Raw genomic sequence first — 20,027 nt, 5'->3', positions numbered from 1 at the left:
ATGCACAATTAATGTAAGGGGTGGTGCGAAAATCTTGCCAACCTCCCTGTCAAAATAAGAGAGCGCTCCTCTACCAGTTTTGTCCGCACAGTATAACTTCCACTGACAGAATCGCTATGATAACGATGACAACCACAAAGCGTTTTGTGGTGTACTGAATAGGCCACAAAGCGCTTTATGGTGTTTTGAATAGGCCACAAAGCGCTTTGCGGTGTTTTGAATAGGCCACAAAGCGCTTTGTGGTGTGAAAAATTGGAAAAACCAAATTATTTCAGAAAATAGCAGTGAGATATTTGCGAGTCAACGAGCCATCCAGTTTTCAATGTTAAATCCCAAAATAAAACACCACATAGCGCTCTGTGGTGTTTTGAATAGGCCACAAAGCGCTCTGTGGTGTTTTGAATAGGCCACAAAGTGCTCTGTGGTTTTTCGACTACTACTGCCGTTTTGTAAAGCAAAGCGAACTAGGAACAGTTAGAAAGCACTCCGGCCATAAAATCTACTCGACAAGAAACTTTCTGTAATAAATGTTCGATGCTACAGGAGACGGCTTACCCAAAAAGGTTCAGTCAGTCAGCCTCAACAAACCTATACTGAGAAGAGGGCTTTCGCGAACCGGATTTCGTGTGAGTGACAAGGTTGGGAATAGAGAAATATTGCGCAGATTGAGTGGTAGTTTTACAGCACCGAAACTAAAATTGGTTACACTGCTTCTCAGAAATTTTGTTTTGCCTCTGTAATATCATTGAACGACCTGAACGATTTGAGAATAATCAAAGCGCGGAATTTAATATTGGCTGGCCGGGAACACGCAGTTCGCAAACCGGAGAGCAACCGCTGTTTAAATCTTCGATCGAACTTTCATGTTGAATTTGAAACTGAAAATACACTAAGCGGTCAATTTCCGATAGAAGTCTTGTGATGTCAATGCAATTCTTGCAAATAGTCGCTGCATATTTACGTTCAGAGTTACTCTGGTTCAGAGTAAAGACATACAAAGTCAAATACTGCTTCCGAACGCTACCCCTCCAAAAATCAATTTTGCTCGAAGACCGAACTGCAACGGAGTTTAGTTACCAGTCTTATGCTGCGTGTTATTAGATAGAACGCATGATATGATTGGCTCCGTATATCACATTACGTCAGAGGACATGTCTGCCACATAGGACATAACTGCAATGGTACATGAATCCACTACCACTTCCGTAATTGAAGTCTGGTGTGTCCCAGGCTCCAAATCGGGCGTTTTGCAGCGAGCGGAAGCTGGTCCTTTCGGCCTATCTCTCCTCCCAATTCTCATTCCACTCACTGTCTTCCCCTTCGTCGCCATCATTCGCGCTACGAATCCAATCTTGGTCTACGTGCTTCTGCGACCGTTGCACTCACAACTGGGACACCGATAAACGACGCAGATCATGTCGCACTCCGCACGTGGCTGCATCCAGGCTGGTCTCGCCAATAAGCGTGGTGGCGGTGCGGCTGGACTCAACCGAAGCACCTCTGAAAAGGTTTCTGAAGGCGCGCTTGAATTCGTTCAACCTGAGCATGTAAATGATCGGGTTTAGAGCGCTGTTTACTCCCAACATCACAATAACAGCAGAGCGGATTGCATCGGGTACTCCACTGGGACCGAGTTTGACGGTGAGCAGGACATAGACCACCGCTGGGACATAGCAGAGCACAAACGCTCCAATCACTATTACTGTAAGAAAAAAAAAGGGAAATTAGAAAGATATCTATATTAATTACTAGAAATGGCAAGATGGTGAACGTTCACTGATCTTAGCTGGTCTAGGGGACGTCACACCCTTCGTATCATCACACTAGCAACATAACGTACAGAAATATACAGAGTTTACTGCAATTACGAACCAGTGGAAGGAAGAGCCGATAGACTGGAGCGTAACGAAAAGTGAAAGAGAAAAAATAATGTGGTTGGCCCTTATATCTACAATCATGAGCAAAAATATTGGGCAAATGTACACTTGTGGCGCTTTCTCACGTAAAAGAAACAGTCGCGGGCGAATTCAGCTACACTTGCTCACTCCCTCACCGTACTCGTAAGTTTTCCTGTCCTGTCTTTTATATTGGATGGCGGACAAGGACATGGCAAGGCATTTCGAAAAGGATTTTCCAAACTTCAGTCTGCATGTTGTAAAACACAGATAACAAATGGCAATACAACAGCGGTCAAGACTCGAGCCTTGGCCCGGGACAGTGTGCTGTTTCTTGGTCAAGACACTATTCTCTCACATTGTCTCTTCTCACCCCGATGCTTAAATCGGTTCCAGAAAATTTGATGCTAGGAGGTAACCCTGGGATGTACCAGCATCCGACTGTTCGAGCACTGTTCGAGCGTTCGAGCCAAGTGGTCTGATGGGCCACTTTGCGTGAATGCCGACTTTGCCTTAACCTAACCCTTAGGTGTAATCAAGTGTCGTGAGCTCAAAATCATCTCCCACAGTGCAGTCGGGTACAATTGCGACACGAAAAAAAAATAATAATAATAAATAAAGATCGAAAAAAAAACAAAGGTCGACAAACCTCGACAATACTGGCCCTAGTAATAATTTTTATCTACGCTTCCGCGGGAGAGTGTTAATATTATTTTTAATTTGCTATGACACACACGATGTTCGTTTCATAAAATAGGCATTTGTAGCTCACGCTTTTGACTATGCTATCGGTTTCTTTTAGTCCTAAATATAGAATTTCCTGGTTAAAATGTGCATTTAATGTATTTTCTGTCAGTCCTGTCAGTGAGCTAATCGGATAGAATCTCATTATGCTTCGGAAACTAAATTACTATAGTAAAGGGAAACAAAATTTAAACTATCAATCTCTTGCTACCTACTGTCTTCATCCATTTCATCTCTTTCCTCCTCCTTCTTCTCATGTCAGCTATCTCAGGATTCAGGTTTTCGCCAGGCTCAACTCGGTTGCTCTGAAACCAAGAGATCTTAGCGATGTGGCCGTAGACGAATATCAGCACCGCAAAAGGAATCGCATCAAACAGAGTGATGTTGAAGACAAGATGGACTTTGTGCAACAAGCCAGGTTCACTAGTGGACTCTCAGCAACCTAAGATGCTTGTTCTAAACTGAGTGATGTCACTGTCAACATAAAACAGGGGCAATACCACCATGGAAACCACAGGAGCACCCCAGGCTACTAACAAGGCTAGTATTACGCGTGTTCTGGTGCAATTTCGGTGTACGTCAGAGGGTAAAGGATAGCTATGTAGCGATCGCAACTGAGTAGACAAATGTGAGCAATATCGACGTGCACGAGTGTCGCTTGTATGATTACGAAATGCTCGCACAATCTGGACACAGCCTCAAAGTCGTAGAGCCAGATCAAGCGAAAGAGAAGACACGATAGCCAGGAGAAGTCACACATTGCTAAGCTAGCCAGAATATAACTGTCTGGTTTTTGACGGAGGCTTCTCACGCGCCAAATGGCCAAGCAAACACAGATGTTACCAAACAAGTATGCTATGACAGTGGGGCCTAGAACTGCAGTTTGCAAGGCTGTGGATACAATACTCGGAGACAGCGCAGTGAAGCTCCCGCCAGAATGTCGAGACCCGTCAAACGAATCGCCCATGCTGGTTTGTTGGCTCGATGCCTCACAAGTTTGCGTCGCTTGATTACTGGCGTTGCATGTTTATGAGCGGCGATTAAATTTTCACCTCACTTCTTTATAAATAGTTCTTTTCTTAAATGGCTTAGATAAACTTCCTCGTTATTGTTCGAGCGGCTTGCAAATTTTTAAGTAATAACAAGGCCGGAAAATAATATTCAAATCTAGAAACGAAAACCCAGAATTCTCCTAGCACGAATCGACCGTTTACGAAACAATCCTCTTGTTTAAACGGAGGAATGGAAAGAGCTTCCGATGAAATCTCACGAGAAGAGTTTATCACATACTAACAAGGTTATTTAACAATATAAGTGGACAAAATACCCGAAAATTAAGAGAGATTCTTCAGCTCGGTCGCAGTACAATGCTTGTTTTCGTAATAGTTATAAAGGCGACTTTTGACGTGTGTTTAAATTTTGAAAATTGAACGCAAAACTGGAATAAACATTTCCCGAAGTAACACAGGGAAGTATATGGAAAGCCAAATAAATGATGAAATCCGTTAAGAGTTCAGTTTTCATGTTTAAAATACCGAAATTGTCGCCCAATTTTAACAGGAAATAACATACTTTGTTCATTATCTCAGCCATTCAAAACAGTTTAATCTATATAATCTGCCTTGAACTTTTTTCTTTTCTTTGAAACAGGTGACTATAGACAAATGCTATTAACATCACTTGTTTTGTTAATCGACATTTAAATCCAGTGATATAAGGGGAGGGAAGTATGGAAAAGCACATGCCAAGTCCAGAATTTTTTTAAATGAAATTTCAGTTTAAATGGTCAAATTTCAGTACCGATAATAACAAGAAATTAAAGAGTATACTGTATTTGGAGAGCCTTCATTGGCGAAAGGTGTCCAAGTTTCAATTAGTATTATTATTATTGTTGTCGTTATCAATATCATATGAAAGCGAGAGCAATTAAGGATTTTACGGTACGAGTGATATTTCGAAAATTCTTAGCCCAGTTTAGGCAAGTGTAATTTGAAAGAATTTCTTAAATATAAATTAAAAATAAAAATCGTAACCACATTCAATAAAAAATTATTCTCTTTAAGTTGCAAAATTTAAAAAAAAAAATTGTTCGGAAGGGGTAAAAGATATAGCTGAAATCGTGCACAAAAGCCGTTGCTCAAGGATAAAATTTGTTATTGTATTTGGAGAAATGTTTCACTACACTGGTATCCTAGTGAACGAGCGAGCCGTGAACATTATGTGACTTTGCGCGTCAGCGTTAAAACAAAAACCATCCAATGAAACGACTTACTTCGACCTTTCCGTGTGCTACTTGTGTTTCCGTGCCGTTTCAAAGCGATTCTAATGAGTTATAGTTTCACTTTTACATCTCTCTACATATAGAAAGGAAAACAGTGGGCATATATTGAACAATTATGACGTTACGTCTTTTGCGTTAATTTTACATTTCAACCCTTCTCTTTGCTTATCAAAAAACATGAACGATTTTTTTCTTTAAAAGTGCATCCACTCAAGCAGGTGCAAGTAATAAAACATTAAGAAATTTCCTTCAAGCTAAGCTCGACAGCGAACTTAATGTTCCATTTTGTCCTAAACGAGCACGGTGATCTCCACTTTATAATGCATAAATTTAAGTCACATGTGGTTGACTACGGATATACTGCGACTTAAAGAAAAGTTTGAAATTCTGGTCTGATATACTTATATCCGGATGCTTTGAAAAACGCATCTTTAGAAGATGCTGGTTGAATATTATTCTGCTCATCAAAATTCGTTTTTAAAATAGAAGTACTTAAAGCTAAAGTTAAGGTTGTTTTAGTGGCTACTGTTCTCATGGTAACCTTCGTGTCACGAAAATGATAACAGCGTTGTCACCAACGATTGGACAGTCTTGATACCATGATTGTAGCATCAACTGATAAAGAGTGGTGATATTGGTTCATCAAAATCTAAGTCTTGGAAAGTGCTGGAAACTGTTTTGAGCCACCTTAAATTGACACTAAAGTTACAACTCACGTGTTGCGCGAAGACGAAGTAATAAATCACGAGAAATACGATAAGAGGAAACGGTGACACAAACGAAAAAGGTGTCTCCGTCACACATGTGCCAAGTCCTCCGTTTTTTCCCTTTGTTTTATTATTACTGTTATTTTTGAAAAAAACCTACGTTTCTTTGTAACCTTCACACCTTTCCACCTGCTTTAATTAAGGATAAAATAAACAAAATTTAAGTACTTAGTTTAAATAAGTGAATAAAGTTTTCATTCATTTGGAATATTTTAATTCCCAAACCTTTTTTAAGTGACAATTGACACGGAGTTATCGAAGACTATTTTAGCTAAGAAATGCTGTACATTTTATAAAAAGTCCCTCATAAAACTTCTTTTCGTCAAATTTAAAGGTAAAGCCTACAGGACGCATTACAATGGCCCTTAATTTTCCGCCGTTTTCTGTTGCTGTGTCAAACCTATTTCGTTAAATGTACACACAAGCTTTGACACTAGTTCTGAATCAGTTCAGTCCAAGTTTTGAGGCATAAACTTTTTAGGAAGCTGTAGTTTGGTATTTGCGTTCTTAGATCAGGCTGATTTCTTGTTCAAAACATTAGGTTATGATTGCATTGAAATAATTACAAAGGATTTCCTTTTAGAGACGACTTTAAATATACGGCAAGGACAAAAACGAGGAAACGAACTCGAGTCGCTGAAAAAAACAAAAAAAAAAAAAACGTATAAATCGAACGTATATACCCGGAACTGTACGTTTATCAATCGCCACTAATAAACACGCAGTTCCGCCTGCAACAGTTTGGTAAGAAATCGACCGAGGAAACGAAGTCTTAAACAACATGGATGGTTCTAATAGCGCTTCTAAAAGTTTTGACCCTAGTTTCACAGCGTCTCAGCCAAGTACCGTCTCTATTGCTTTACAAACCGCTGTTCTGAGCCCCACGTTTATAGCAAACTTGCTCGGTAACATTTCTGTTTGCCTGGTTATTTATGGCACGCGTTCCCTCAGACAAAGACCAAGCAGTTCTATTTTGGCCAGCTTAGCAATGTCTGACTTCTCCTTGCTGTCGTTTCTCCTCTTCCGTTTGATTTGGCTGTACGATTTTGAAGCAGCAAACAAAGCCTGTAAACATTTTATAGTACTGTTTGGAGTACTCTTGTACGTCAGCATTGGTCATATTTGTCTTCTTAGTTGCGATCGCTACATTGCTATCATATATCCTCTGAGGTACACTGAAATTGTTACCAGAACACGCGTGACGCTAGCCTTGTTGGTTGCCTGGGTTGCTCCTGTGATTTCCATAGTTATCTTTCCCCTGTTTTACGTTGACAGTGACGGCACTCAGTTTAGAACAAGCATTATAGGTTGCTCTGAGTTCACAAGCGAACATCTCTTGATGCATAAAGTTCATCTTGTCTTCAACAGCACCCTGTTCGTGGTGATTCCATTTGTGGTGACGATTTTCGTCTATGGCCATATCGCCAAAATCTCATGGTCTCAGAGCAGCCGAGTTGAGCCTGGCGAAAACCTGAATCCCGAAACTGCTGACTTAAGGAAAAGGAAGCGAAAAGAGATGAAATGGGTGAAGACAACAGGTAACTAGAGCCTTATTAATCCCACTAATACACATCAAATTAATTTTGCTAGTATTCTAAGTTCATTTTATCAACTTTACTTTAGTCCAGATAGCCATTCATTACTTTTCATCTGAATCACGTGTAATGTATTTATGGTGATAACACATCACGTTCTTCTAGAATTAATCAAGAAACCTATGTGTCATCTCCCGTCACCTGCAGGCAATTAGAGACCCCGTCAGTACACTAATCACGTGATACAAACACAATGCACGGTTTTAATAACCGAAAAAAGCTGTTGTTACGTGAGCTACAAATTTGGGTTTGACGGCGAGAACAAGGAAGCATCTTTTTTTCAGATTATCATGAAATATGGCTTGCTTCTGAGGGATTATTGATATGGCAATGAGATGTTGCCTGCTATAAAATGCCCAGAGTTTACATCTATAAAAGAAACCTCGAAAAAAAAGGCAGAAATCCAAACATTAGCCGGTAAGATTACATGACTTATTTTGGCTAACTTTGACAGTGAAAAGCCTGGAAAAATCCTGAAAGAGTCTCTGATTCAAAAGGAACAAACCCTCAAGTATCACCCATATACATGCAGCGCCATGTTCAGTGCTTTTTTTTACTGTTTTGAATGATTAGCATGGTATTCCTTGATAATCATTTGAAATTGAATTAAGAGTTTGGGCCGAAAAAAAACATCGATAAGAATGATCAATCACCAGACAGGTGTGACTTTAAAATATAGCTTCTCAGAATGAGACACAATGATATAGACCTCAAATAATTTTGGTGGAGAGTAAGGATTTGCTTTCTCACAGACTTCCTCCTGGCCTACGTTACATTTTTTAACCTGGTTTTCGTTTTTGTGTTTGCTTTTTTCAGTTATCGCGATCGGTGCGTTCACCTTGTGCTATCTTCCAGGATTCATCTGTATATTGCTCACGGTAAAACTTGGGCCCAATCGAGTCCCTAACGCACTCCGCAATTCCGTCATCATGTTGACGGCAATAAACAGCGCCCTCAACCCAATTGTTTACATGTTCAGATCCAAAGAGTTCAGAATCGCCTTCAAGAAATTATTCAGAGGTACTTCGATTGTTCGCCAGCCGATTGAAGGCAAAAAGAAAGCCTGGTCACGTCTTGAAGTTTCCACGTGCAACCAACATGGTCGTCAGCCTTCATTTCCAACTGTTCCGACTGCAGATGTGAGAAACTTAAGTTTTCATTTACCGGGAAGCTCCGAGATTACTGTAGAAGTGACTGAAGCAAACCTGCCATGACTAGATGTGCGACCAGCCGTGATTAGCTCTGTCTGCCTGGGTGGTGTTAGAACCAGAGGAAATGTTGGCCGTGTTCTTTAACATTCAGTTTCCACTCGAAACTCGAGGTCTACATGCATTAAACTTTTTATTGTCTGGACAATGATATTATACGTTGCACCCCCTATTGGAATACCCTAGCCAGCATAGCTAGTTAAGTTTAAATATTAACTGAGGGACAGAATCAAAGATGGTTGTCAATTAATTGAGAGCACATGTCCACGAATATCAAACATGGAGTGGCAAACTTCAAAATTTCAAAATCGCTCAAACTTTGGCTATGAGTAGTCCGTATTGAACTATTCGTCGCTATGTGGTTCATTGCCATTTTGAAGAAAACCGCATGCCTGAAGTATGAAGCCAGAAGATATCCATTTGCAATTAGCTTATTCTACAACTTATCCAGGTTTCAATTTCCAGGTTGTAATTTATATGACATTTGAAAAAAAATCTGACATTGTGCGAAAGCTAGGGGTGGCGAACGGTAAATGCTAGACTTTGCGAGACGGCGAGACAAGCGTTTTTCGTTGCGAGCCCGAGATGTTTTGACATTTAAGATTGCGAGACCGAGACTTCAAAGTGTTTTGAGTGCGGGCGCGAGACGTTCAGACTCTTAAACTTTGAGCCCCAGATTTAGTTGAGAGCAAGAATGAGCTTGTACAGCCTTACGCCAGCTTCTTGGAACTGACTGAAACTGGAAATTCGATTATAACACACTACATTATGATATCCTAGAGAAAAGTGACTTTTTCTGGCGCCAAAACGGACGTTGCGGTAGGTTTTGTACCTTTTTGTGGAAGTAAGGTAATTAGGAGAAGTTAGGATTAACTTTTTCTCGGAAAATTTGTAAGCTGCTCCATTGAAACTCCATATCAAGTGAAGAGAAGACGTCATTTATAAAAACAGATAAATGAACGATTTGGGACTTCGAGACCCTTAGCCTTGCGAAAAATCGAGACTCCGAGACAGCTTCCTAGAAAAAACGAGACTGCGAGACGCACATAACCGCTAAAAAACGAGACTGCGAGACCCGTGAAATTCGACTAAAATTTTATGAGGCCCAGAGCTTTTGAAGGACCTTTCGCCACTCCTGAAAGAAACCCCCTGTTTCTTTATGGAAATCACTACCTAACTTGAAAAAGAAATTACCCACTACCTTTATCACAAATTAAACGAAATTTAGAGATCAGACCTCTTTAGGGATGGGCTTTTAACTGATATGATTTTTGTTGTGGGGAAATCAGGCTGTGGTCTATGAGAGAGCGCTTAAACTTGCGAGATCGAACAAGAGATTGCGTGACGGACCGTGACAGACAGATCTATTATTTCCGCCCAAACTCAGTGAAAAAGCTCTTTGAAAATATAGTGGTTATTCTTGTTGATGTTGAGTCTTGCTATTTACATGTACTAATGTTTTTAAAATTACAGCGTTTATTGGCATGCTTGTTTTATCAAAGCTTCCATAACTTCTGAAATATGTTTACGTGCTTAGCAGGCTATACTTGCAATTATCGTTTCTGACTTGCAAAATCCAAGTTGTAGGTATGGATGGGAGATTCACTCGATCCTTCCATCGATCCTTCTTTCGCTCCTTCCGCCGCTTTCTCATAGACATTCCGCCATCGAATCCGCACGAACGTGTCTATGTATAGAAGTTTATTACATAATGGTGCATTTTGAGAAAGTGTTCGCTTAATACAGGTTTGAATGTACTCGAGTTACACTTCTATCGACGATCAATTTACACGACAAGTTTATCTCTATTCACTTTAAAATGGCAAGGAGAGTCACTGTAAGTAAATTGAAACGAGTGTTTGATCTGTGAGAGTTGTTTGGTGTTGTTTCTGGCTGGGCTCTGTAATGGCGCGTAATGTGTTTATTTCGGCATACAATTTTAACTAAAATATAGTCAGTTTCAGTGGAGTTTACCTCTTCGTTGGTGTATTTAAGAGAATTTCTGTGGAATGCACTTGACGAGTTTTCGTGCTTTCTGCTATTCAATTTACGGTATAAATGTCTGATTTCAAGCGATTCGCAACGACTGGCAGAAATTGTTTTTGCAGTACGACTTTTAACTTTTCACAAAATTTCAGAGCGGGAAAACAATTTTGTAGAACATAAGCGGTGAACTAAACGCAATAAATATTAATTTCTAAGAAAAGTATCTGTTATTCAATACATGCTTTTGTGTCTAACCATTGCGAAGATTTTTGTGAGATTATGCAATATTATTGTACAATCTCATATAGTTATCGGCTCAGTTGAAGGTTTGAGGATTTTATGAAATCTGAAAATCTCTCCCTGATGAGAGTTAATAATTAATGAAGATAGTGAAAACAAAGCGGTAGACAAGATGATATTTGAGATAAACTGCCTTTGCTTCTAGTCAAATCCCTTCTAAACGGCTCAAACAGACCCAGGAACACAGGTAAATAAAGGTCCGGTAATATGGGCAACATTTTTCTTCAACTTGTCTCGCAACATTGTTGCATTGCAAGTTGAAACCCTCTGTTGCGCGTATTACCACGTTTGTGACCAACTTGTCTCGCAACATAATACAGTGTTGCAAGTCTGCGGAATTCTACACGTATGATTGGTCAATCGTGTGTAAATAAAAATGGTTCCTTCTTTCATAATTAAGCGTTTCGACGAACTTGCATTTCTAGTTCTGGGCGTCATTTTCTTCTTAATTTTCCGCGCCAGCCAAGTTCTCTTAGAGTAAAGCTCAGTGTCGTTTCAGATAGCTAGGCGAAAAGTTGTATGTTTGCGACAGTGCTTCCAAGCCTTTTGCCCCTTTTGCCGCTTGTTTTGGAGGGGCAAACGTGGTGTCCCAAAGACTGTTAGCCCTCGAGGTCTTTGTACAGGGCAAATTTATGACTTTGCGAGAGTTACTGGCCTACTTCGAATTGACGCTCGTCTTCACCGTCCGCCATGATTGTTTTGTTTGCCGCGTTGCCGCGCTTTCCGACAGCCAATCACAAGCGTTGAATTCAAATTTGTTGCGAGACAAGTTGTAGCTTCAGTGGTAATACGAGCAGCAAAACTGAACTTTGTCCGGTTGCGGAAAGCAGAACTCGAGTCTACTTTGCGCAACATGTTGCCTCAACTTGCAACACCGTGTTTTGCTGCGAGACAAGTTGGTCACAAACTTGCAATGCAACAATGGTGCGAGACAAGTTGAAGAAAAATGTTGCCCGTATTACTGGACCTTAACAGTGCTTTTATTTTGTTAATGATTATGTTATTGCTGATAAAGTGCACGGGTTCCCTGTGCTTTGGGCGTGCGAGAGGATTTTCATAAACGCAAATTGAACGGGAGCTTTAAAGCTGCCCACGGACCAAAAATTAAGCTTGTTCTTTTGTTTTTTTAAGCGGTGATGCATTGGTGATCTCAAACCCTTTGGTGTGCGATTTTGTGTTTTTCACGCTACGGTGTTCGGTAAAATAAAGTTATCTGCGGTGCTGTGGTTTCTTGTTTGACCTTTCTCAGACCTAAATTCAGCATCCAAACTTCGTTAATCTGTGCTAATCTATGACAAGCACACTGTCTAGTTAAACTTCGATATGCTTCAGCTGCCAGTCCGAAGCTGTTTTCATTAATACATAACTTGACAAGTAACTTTACTTCTGCCACGATGCAATTGGAGCTGGACCGAATTTATTATTGATGCGTAGCATTTTCGATTTACCCTGCAATCAACCATGATTTAGGTCGGTAACCAAGGTTGAGATGACAGATATATCAAGTCCACTTGCGGTTGCATGGTATCTTGAACCCCGTGGTGTCCAGATTGCTTCAATCTCAATTGGTCGCGTTTTCGACAAAGTTTATTTTCATGGTCTACTACTCAAACCCGGTTTAATTATCTGCTCTCGTCGTTCGACTTCTCTCGGGGTTGCTATATTGAAACAAGTGAAACGAGGAACACACGCGGTTGTCTTGCCGTTCGATGCAAACGTCCAAATCAGCGCTTATTTCGCCCTATGCTGTGATGTCTCGTCAAATCGATCCTGGCCCAGTCGAAAGACAGACGCTACTCAGAACTACTACCCAGAACATTACTCATGGCAAACGCTCAAGCATGATTGTTCACATCAATACCAGAAGTATACTAAAGCACATGGATGAATTGAGGTTGACTTTTGGTGATGTTTATCCTTCAATTATCGCAATAACGGAGACCTGGCTGGACGATTCTGTCGCGGACTCTGAAATCTCAATTCTTAACTACTCGTTAGAACGTCTAGACTGGAGCACAAATCGACGAGGAAGAGGGGTAGCGTTTTATTTACTGGATGGTTTGAAATATAGTTGTCGAAGAGACTTAGAGGCAGAGTCGGAAGCAATTTGGATTCAAGCTAAATTATGCAACACCAATTTCTTAATTGGATGCATCTACAGAGCCCCAAACGAATCTCTGGAGGTTTTCAACTACATGGATGATGCGTTGAGATATGCTACACGAAATAACCTCGAAGTCATTATCCTAGGTGATTTAAATTGCTATTGCCTTAACACCTCTCTTCAACAAACAACAAGATTACAGGAATTTCTTATGGCCAACGAACTAGAACAGTTGATAAAAGAGCCTTACCGTGTAACACGCAGCACAAAAAGTCTTATTGATGTACTCATCACCTCCACGCCCAATTTGTTTAAAGCTTCCGGCGCTCTGAGCACAACCTTCAGTGACCATTATCCCATTCACTTCCCTACAAAACTAAAGCGAGTACGAAAACAGACACACCCGTAGCTTGATATTTCTGTTCTTCGACTTATGAGGCAAAGAGATCAGCTACACAAAAAGGCAATTAAACATGGACTGTCCACAGATTGGAATGAGTTCAAACGCCTCCGTAACATGGTAACGAGCATTAACAGGAAAAGAAGAAAGAATTTCTTTGCTTACAAACTTGAATAGAACCGTGGAAATCCAAAAGCGTATTGGAGAACATTGAGGCAAATTCTACCATCTAAAAGCAAAATATCTGGAACCGAAAAGTTGGTTGTTGACGAAATAGAACTGAATGATGGGCTCGACATAGCCAACTCCTTCAACGAATATTTTACAAACGTAGCCTCTACGCTGCTTGAGAACAGACCATCACCTGGCATACAACAATCAGTACCCCAGTCCCAGACTCCATCTAAGATTTTCAGCCTACCTATTATCAACGAGTGGGACATGTTTAAAGCATTGAGTACTACGAATCACACAAAGGCAACTGGTACAGACAACATTCCAGCCAAAGCTTTGAAGATTGCCGCTCCGCATATCTGTATAGTTCTAGCCAAGATCTTCAACCTATCATACAGTACTGGTCACTTCCCCTCCTCTTTTAAAGTGGCTAAAGTAACACCTATTTTCAAGGGTGGCTGTAAAACAGAACGCGACAATTACAGATCTATATCAGTGCTTCCGTGCATCTCGAAGATCTTTGAAGCGTTTACGAACAATGCTCTAACAAACTTTGCACTCGAAGCTGGAATGATAAAACAACATCAGTTTGCCTTTATGAAACACTCGTCAACAACAATCGCCCTCATTAAAGCGGTAGATTCATGGAAAATGGCAATTGACAATACCAAGAAAGTTGTATGTGCTTTTCTCGACCTGAGGAAAGCATTTGACACCATTGATCACAACATCCTACTACAGAAACTTTCAAAACATCTACATGGGAAGGAGTAGGAGTGGTTCAGAAGCTACCTATCGGAGAGATCTCAATATGTCAGCTGCGATGGAATTAAGTCTGAACAGCAACAAATCACCCATGGAGTCCCCCAAGGCTCTGTCTTAGGACCGACCTTATTTAATATACATATAAACGATATATCCAGTGCTTGTAAAAACAGCCAAGTCATTCTTTATGCCGATGACACTGAATTTCATGCAAGTTTCAATGATGTTGGTACTGCTGAACAGTGTGTTAACGATGATCTTAATCAAGTAAGCGTTTGGTTGCGCCGCAACGGTCTCATCAGCAACCATAAAAAGTCCGAGGCTATGCTAGTTGGATCAAGATATTCGGTAGCTAACACTCGTGACTTGCAAGTGAAACTAGACGGAAAGCTGTTGAAACAAAGTGAACATTGCAAATGTTTAGGTGTATATATGGACAGTTGCCTAACCTGGAATAAGCACATTACGTATATTGCATCGAGAGTATATCCTAAACTCAAAATGTTAAACAGGATCGCGCCCTTTCTTAGCCAAAGAGTTCTACTGAACATTTGTAAACAAACTATATTACCCATCCTAGATTACGGGTGTATCATATGGGGTGTTTGTGGAAAAAGTAATTCACGACGATTAGAGAGATTACAGAATCAGGCCATGCGTATTATTCTTGCTGCGAATCGCAGAACGTGCTCAAAGGATATGCGTAACAGGCTATATCTGCTATCCTTAGATAGTAAGACGGCGGTTTTTGAAGCTACAATCAGCGTTTAAGATCGTACACAATGTTCACTGTCCGCACCAGTTAGAGGAATATCTTGTTAAGAGGTCTGATCTGCATGGAAGAATACTTAAAGACTCAACACTTTTAAACGTCACACCATCTAAAACGAAAATGGGTCAGTCTACTTTCAAGTGTGACGCTGCACGAGAATGGAACGGATTACCAAGAGAGATCAGAGAATTAAACACTCTTTCTAAGTATAAAACACATATTTTTAAGCATTTTATGGATCAAGACCGTATCAATCGTGTATGTACTGTAAATTAGGTTCAATTTTTTGCTTGTCTGTTTGTCGTTGCTGCTCTTCTTTTTAAATGCTTGTTTTTATATAATCTCCACAATGGTTGTAATTTTTAATGTAAACGTTTACTATATATATCTTCTTGTTCTTTTTTTTTAAAGTAAAATTTTATGAATAGCAGTATTTTATCTGTAAATGCTGATCGCCAGTTAATACCAGGGATCCAGTGATCACTGATTGGCCTTTCAGGTTAAATAAAGTCTTTTATTTTATTTATTTATTTATTTATGTTTTCGTACAAAATATTCGAACGTACAAAGCAAAGCAAAGCACTTTTCAAGCCTAAACTTCTGGCCTAGAAATTTAGTATCGCCATTTTCCGCCGAACCAAAAACCACACAGCGATGACGAGTTCAAAATTGACTACTAACGGCCGGGGTTTGAGCAAATTTGGATTGTACATTTTCCCGCTAATTTCCGATTTTGCTTGATTCTTGCTGACACTCACTCTTAAGGCATCTTATGCCCGGGTCTAATGCCATACTTCACATGAGCCGAACCCAATTTAACTAATTAGGTTCATGTGAAGTTCGGCGTTTGACCCAATTAAGTTCGACTGATTCTATTTGGAGCCGCTGAGGCGTTCTTCACGACTGGCCAGCCGTGAATAACGCCTGAAGACCGACTTTGGGTCAAACGCCGATCTTCACATTAGTCGAACCAAACGCATAATCAAAGGTCTAGGTCTAAAGGTGTCATTTTAAACTTTACCTTGAAAAACCACTGACCAATTGCAACAAGACCGCTTTTGTTATTTGTTTGGTGTAGCAGTTTTGTTCGACTGAATTAAGTTCAACGTTTGACTCAAACAGGCGTTCTTACAATTATTTGAGTCGACCCAAACTGTCATTAGGTTCGGCTCGTGTGAAGTACGGCGTTTGACCTGGGCCTAACAGTATCCACCAGACAGTCTTTTTTAACATTTTTTCCCAAATGTCGTATTTCCAATCTGTCAGAAGAATGTTGAAATTTGAGAAACAAAATTTTATAATACCTGCCTTCTCCTAAAAAAAGCGGTCCAAATAAAGCTAAGAAAAAGAGAAGGCAGATGACATCCAGGACCTTCTTGTCATGGAGATTAACACGGGAAAGCCTAAGTTCTAAGTTCTAGCTTGTTGGCGCGATGCCTATTATTAAGTTTGCGTCGCTTGATTATTGGCGCTGCCTGTTTATCAGCCGCGACTTAATTGTCACCTGATTTTTTCAAAAATAGTTATTCTCCTAAACGGCTTAGGCAAACTTCCTCGTTATTGTTCAAGTGGCTTGAAAATTTATAAGTAATAACGAGGCAGGAGAAAATTCAAATTTAGTAACGAAAATCGAGAATTCTGCCTTAGCACGGATGAATCCTCCCGTTCAAACGGAGCAATGGAAAGAGCTTCCGATGAAATCTCATGAGAAGAATTTATCACGTACTCACATAAGATTGAGGTTTACTGTAGATAACTTAACAATATATTAGTGAACAAAATACCCCAAAACTAAGAGTGATTGTTCATGTCGGTTGCAGTACAATGTTTGAGTTTCGTAATCGTTATAAAGGCGTCTTTTAACGTACGTTTAAATTTTGGAAAATTGAACGAAAATTTGCGATAAACATTTCCTGAAGTAACACAGGCGAGTATCTGAGAAGCCAAATAAATGATGAAATCCGTGAAGAGTTCAGTTTTCATGATTAAAATACTGAAATTTTCGCCCGAATTATAACAGGAAATAACATATTTTGTTCATTATCTCAGCCATTCAAAACAGTTTAATCTTTATAATCTGTCTTGAACCTTTTCCCTTTCTTTAGAGCAGGTGACTGGAGACAAATGCCATCAACATCACTTATTTTGTTAATCGATGTTTAATTCCGGTGATACAAAAGGAGGGAAGTATGGAAAAGCACATGCCAAGTCCAGAATTTAAAAAAATGAAATGGTCAAATTTCAGTACCAAAGATAATAATAAACTAAAAAGCATTCTGTATTTGTGGGTCACTACTTGGCGAAAGGTCTCCAAGTTTAAATGAATATCATTATTGTTGTTGTTGTTATCAAAATCATATGAATGCAATTAAGGATTTACAGTACGAGTGATATTTCGAACATTCTCAGCCTTTAGGAGAACGCAATTTAAAAGAATTTTTTGAATATAAATTGAAAATGAAAATCGTAACCATTCAATAAATACAGCCAAGAAAAATTACGACAAAAATTGTTCGGAAAGGAAAAAAATATATGGCTAAAAGCGTGTATAATTCCGGTCTGATATGCCTACATCTGGACTGTGAAGAACGCATCTTTAGAAAATGCTGGTTGAATTTTATCCTGCTCATCAAAATTCGATAAAGATAAAGATAAAGGGGTCTCCTCGTGCTATTTTTGAAATAGAAGTGCTTAAAGCTAAAGTTAAGTGTTGTTTAGTAGCTACCTTGTCATGGTAACCTATTGTGTCACGAAAATGATAACGGCGTTTTCAGCAATGATTAGACAGTGTTTTGATACCATGATTGTAGCATCAACTGATAAAGAGTGGTTATAATGACTCATCAAATTATCAGTCTTGGAAAGTGCTGGAAACTGTTTTGAGCTACCTTAAATTTACGCTAAAGTTACAACTCACGTGTTGCGCGAGAACGAAGCAATAAATCACGAGAAATACGAAAAGAGGAAACGTTGACACAAAAACGAAATATGTTTCTCCGTCAAACATATCCTAAGTCTTCCGTTTTTCCCTTTGTTTTATTATAATTGCTATTTAAAAAAAAAATAAAAACTGCGTTTGTTTGTAACCTTCACACATTTCTACCTGCTTTGAGGATCAAATAAACAAAATTTAAGTACTTAGTTTAAATAAGTGACTAATTCCTTTGAAATATTATCATTCTTAATCATTTTTTTAAGTGACAACTGACAACGAGTTACAAAAGACTATTTTACCTCAGAAATGCTGTAAATTTTATAAAAAGCTTCTTATCACTTCTTTTCGTCAAATTTAACGGTAAAGCCTACACAAAGTATAACAATGGCACTTTTCTGTTTTCTGCACAATTTTCTGATTTTCTGCTGTTGTGTCACACCTATTTAGTTAAATGTACACAGCAAGCTTTGACACTAGTTCTGAATCAGTTCAGCCCAAGTTTTTTGAAACATAAACTTTTTATGAAGCTGTAGTTTGTTATTTGCGTTCATAGACCAGGCTGATATCTTCTTCAAAACACTCGATTAAGTTATGATTACATTGAAATAATTACAAAGGATTTCCTTTTAATGACGACTTTTAATTATGCGGCCAGGACCAAAACGAGGAAGTGAACACGAGTCGTTGAAAAGAACTCATAAAGTCTGTGCATGAAATCCCGCGATTTCATAATCAATCGCTACTGATAAACGTACAGTTCCAAGTACTTCAACAGTTTGGTAAGAAATCGATCGAGGAAACGAAGTCTTAAGCAACATGGGTGATTCTAATAGCGCTTCTAAAAGTTTTGGTCCTAGTTTCACAGCGTCCCAGCCAAGTGCCGTCTCTATTGCTTTACAAACCGCAGTTCTGAGCCCCACGTTCATAGCAAACTTCCTCGGTAACATTTCTGTTTGCCTGGTTATTTGGGGCACGCGTTCCCTCAGACAAAGACCAAGCAGTTCTATTTTGGCCAGCTTAGCAATGTCTGACTTCTCCTTGCTGTCGTTTCTCCTCTTCCGTTTGATTTGGCTGTACGATGTTCAAGCAGTAAACAAAGCGTGCGAACATTTTATAGTGCTGTTTATAGTACTGTTGTACGTCAGCATTGGTCATATTTGTCTTCTCAGTTGCGATCGCTACATTGCTATCATATATCCTCTGAGGTACACTGAAATTGTCACCAGAAGAGGGGTGACGCTAGCCTTGTTGGTTGCCTGGGGTGCCCCTGTGGTTTCCACGGTGGTTTTGCCTCTGTGTTTTGGTGGCGGAGCCCACTCTCAGTTTCGAACAAGCCTGATCGGTTGCTCTGAGTCCACAGGCGAGCCACCCTCGTTGTACAAAGTTCATCTCGCATTCAACGGCACCCTGTTTCTGGTGATTCCATTTGTGGTGACGATTTTCGTCTATGGCCATGTCGCCAAAATCTCTTGGTATCAGAGCAGCCGAGTTGAACCTGGCGAAAACCTGAATCCCGAAACTGCTGAGTTAAGAAGAAGGAAGAAAAAAGAGATGAAATGGATGAAGACAATAGGTAACCAGAGCTTTGTTAGTCCTAACGGTACACTTTAAATTCACTTTGCTATTATTCTAAGTTCATTTTTGGTCACTTTACTCTGCTCCGAGTCGTGATTCGTTTGTTGTTGTCCGAACCACGAGTAATGTGCCAGCTATAAAATGTCATTGCCTCTTGAAACTGTGGCCTGAATAAAATAAAAAAAAAATAAAATAAAAAGTTAAAATTAAAAAACAAAACTCGAAAAGAAAGGTAGAAATGCAAACAGAAGCCAGCAAGACTAATTTTACATATTTTGCCTAACTTTGTCAGTAAATAACCTGGAAGATTCTTGAAAGAACCTCTGAATTTAAAAGAAAATATTCCGGTTAGAGGAAAAGCTTTGTCCAACGTTACATGTACAATGTGTGTCTTACACTTTGTACACGTCTGCTAGTACATGTTTGCCGCTCCTCTCTGCAGCAGCCTGTTAAGAAGCCTGTTAAGTGCTTTTTTACTGTTTTGAATGATTAGCATCGTATTCCATGATAATTATTTGACATTCAT

General features: G+C 39.6%; 3 protein-coding genes and 1 pseudogene across 3 annotated transcripts; 3 read left to right on the top strand and 1 right to left on the bottom strand.

The window, feature by feature from the left end:
* Positions 1-2,604: 2,604 nt before the first annotated feature.
* Positions 2,605-3,606, bottom strand: LOC110039954 (5-hydroxytryptamine receptor 2A-like; annotated as a pseudogene).
* Positions 3,607-6,465: 2,859 nt separating this feature from the next.
* LOC110039953 (growth hormone secretagogue receptor type 1-like) lies at positions 6,466-7,233 on the top strand. The gene has a single exon (XM_089297796.1). The coding sequence runs from the start codon at positions 6,469-6,471 to the stop codon at positions 7,231-7,233; it is 765 nt and encodes a 254-aa protein (XP_089153922.1). The 5' UTR covers positions 6,466-6,468.
* A 5,294-nt stretch (positions 7,234-12,527) lies between these two features.
* LOC149106205 (uncharacterized) lies at positions 12,528-14,228 on the top strand. The gene is made up of 2 exons (XM_089298375.1): positions 12,528-13,265; positions 13,458-14,228. Exons 1-2 carry the CDS (start codon positions 12,528-12,530, stop codon positions 14,226-14,228), a joined length of 1,509 nt encoding a protein of 502 aa, XP_089154501.1.
* Positions 14,229-18,545: 4,317 nt separating this feature from the next.
* LOC110039919 (D(1)-like dopamine receptor) lies at positions 18,546-19,700 on the top strand. Its single transcript, XM_020745093.2, has one exon. The coding sequence runs from the start codon at positions 18,743-18,745 to the stop codon at positions 19,535-19,537; it is 795 nt and encodes a 264-aa protein (XP_020600752.2). The 5' UTR covers positions 18,546-18,742; the 3' UTR covers positions 19,538-19,700.
* Positions 19,701-20,027: the final 327 nt, after the last annotated feature.

The sequence above is a fragment of the Orbicella faveolata genome, unplaced genomic scaffold, assembly GCF_042242905.1.
Source record: "Orbicella faveolata isolate gen_17 unplaced genomic scaffold, um_ofav_v1 contig_3, whole genome shotgun sequence".
Lineage (NCBI taxonomy): Eukaryota > Metazoa > Cnidaria > Anthozoa > Scleractinia > Merulinidae > Orbicella > Orbicella faveolata.
Note: the sequence above shows the minus strand (reverse complement) of the source record. Positions and strands in the feature narration are given on the sequence as shown.

Excerpts from the sequence above, each read along its gene's own strand:
- LOC110039953 (XM_089297796.1), top strand. The coding sequence starts at position 6,469 with ATGGATGGTTCTAATAGCGCTTCTAAAAGTTTTGACCCTAGTTTCACA.
- LOC149106205 (XM_089298375.1), top strand. The coding sequence starts at position 12,528 with ATGTCTCGTCAAATCGATCCTGGCCCAGTCGAAAGACAGACGCTACTC. Across the intron at positions 13,266-13,457 it reads TCCCTACAAAACTAAAGCGA|AACCGTGGAAATCCAAAAGC; the intron begins GTACGAAAACAG and ends AAACTTGAATAG.
- LOC110039919 (XM_020745093.2), top strand. The coding sequence starts at position 18,743 with ATGGGTGATTCTAATAGCGCTTCTAAAAGTTTTGGTCCTAGTTTCACA.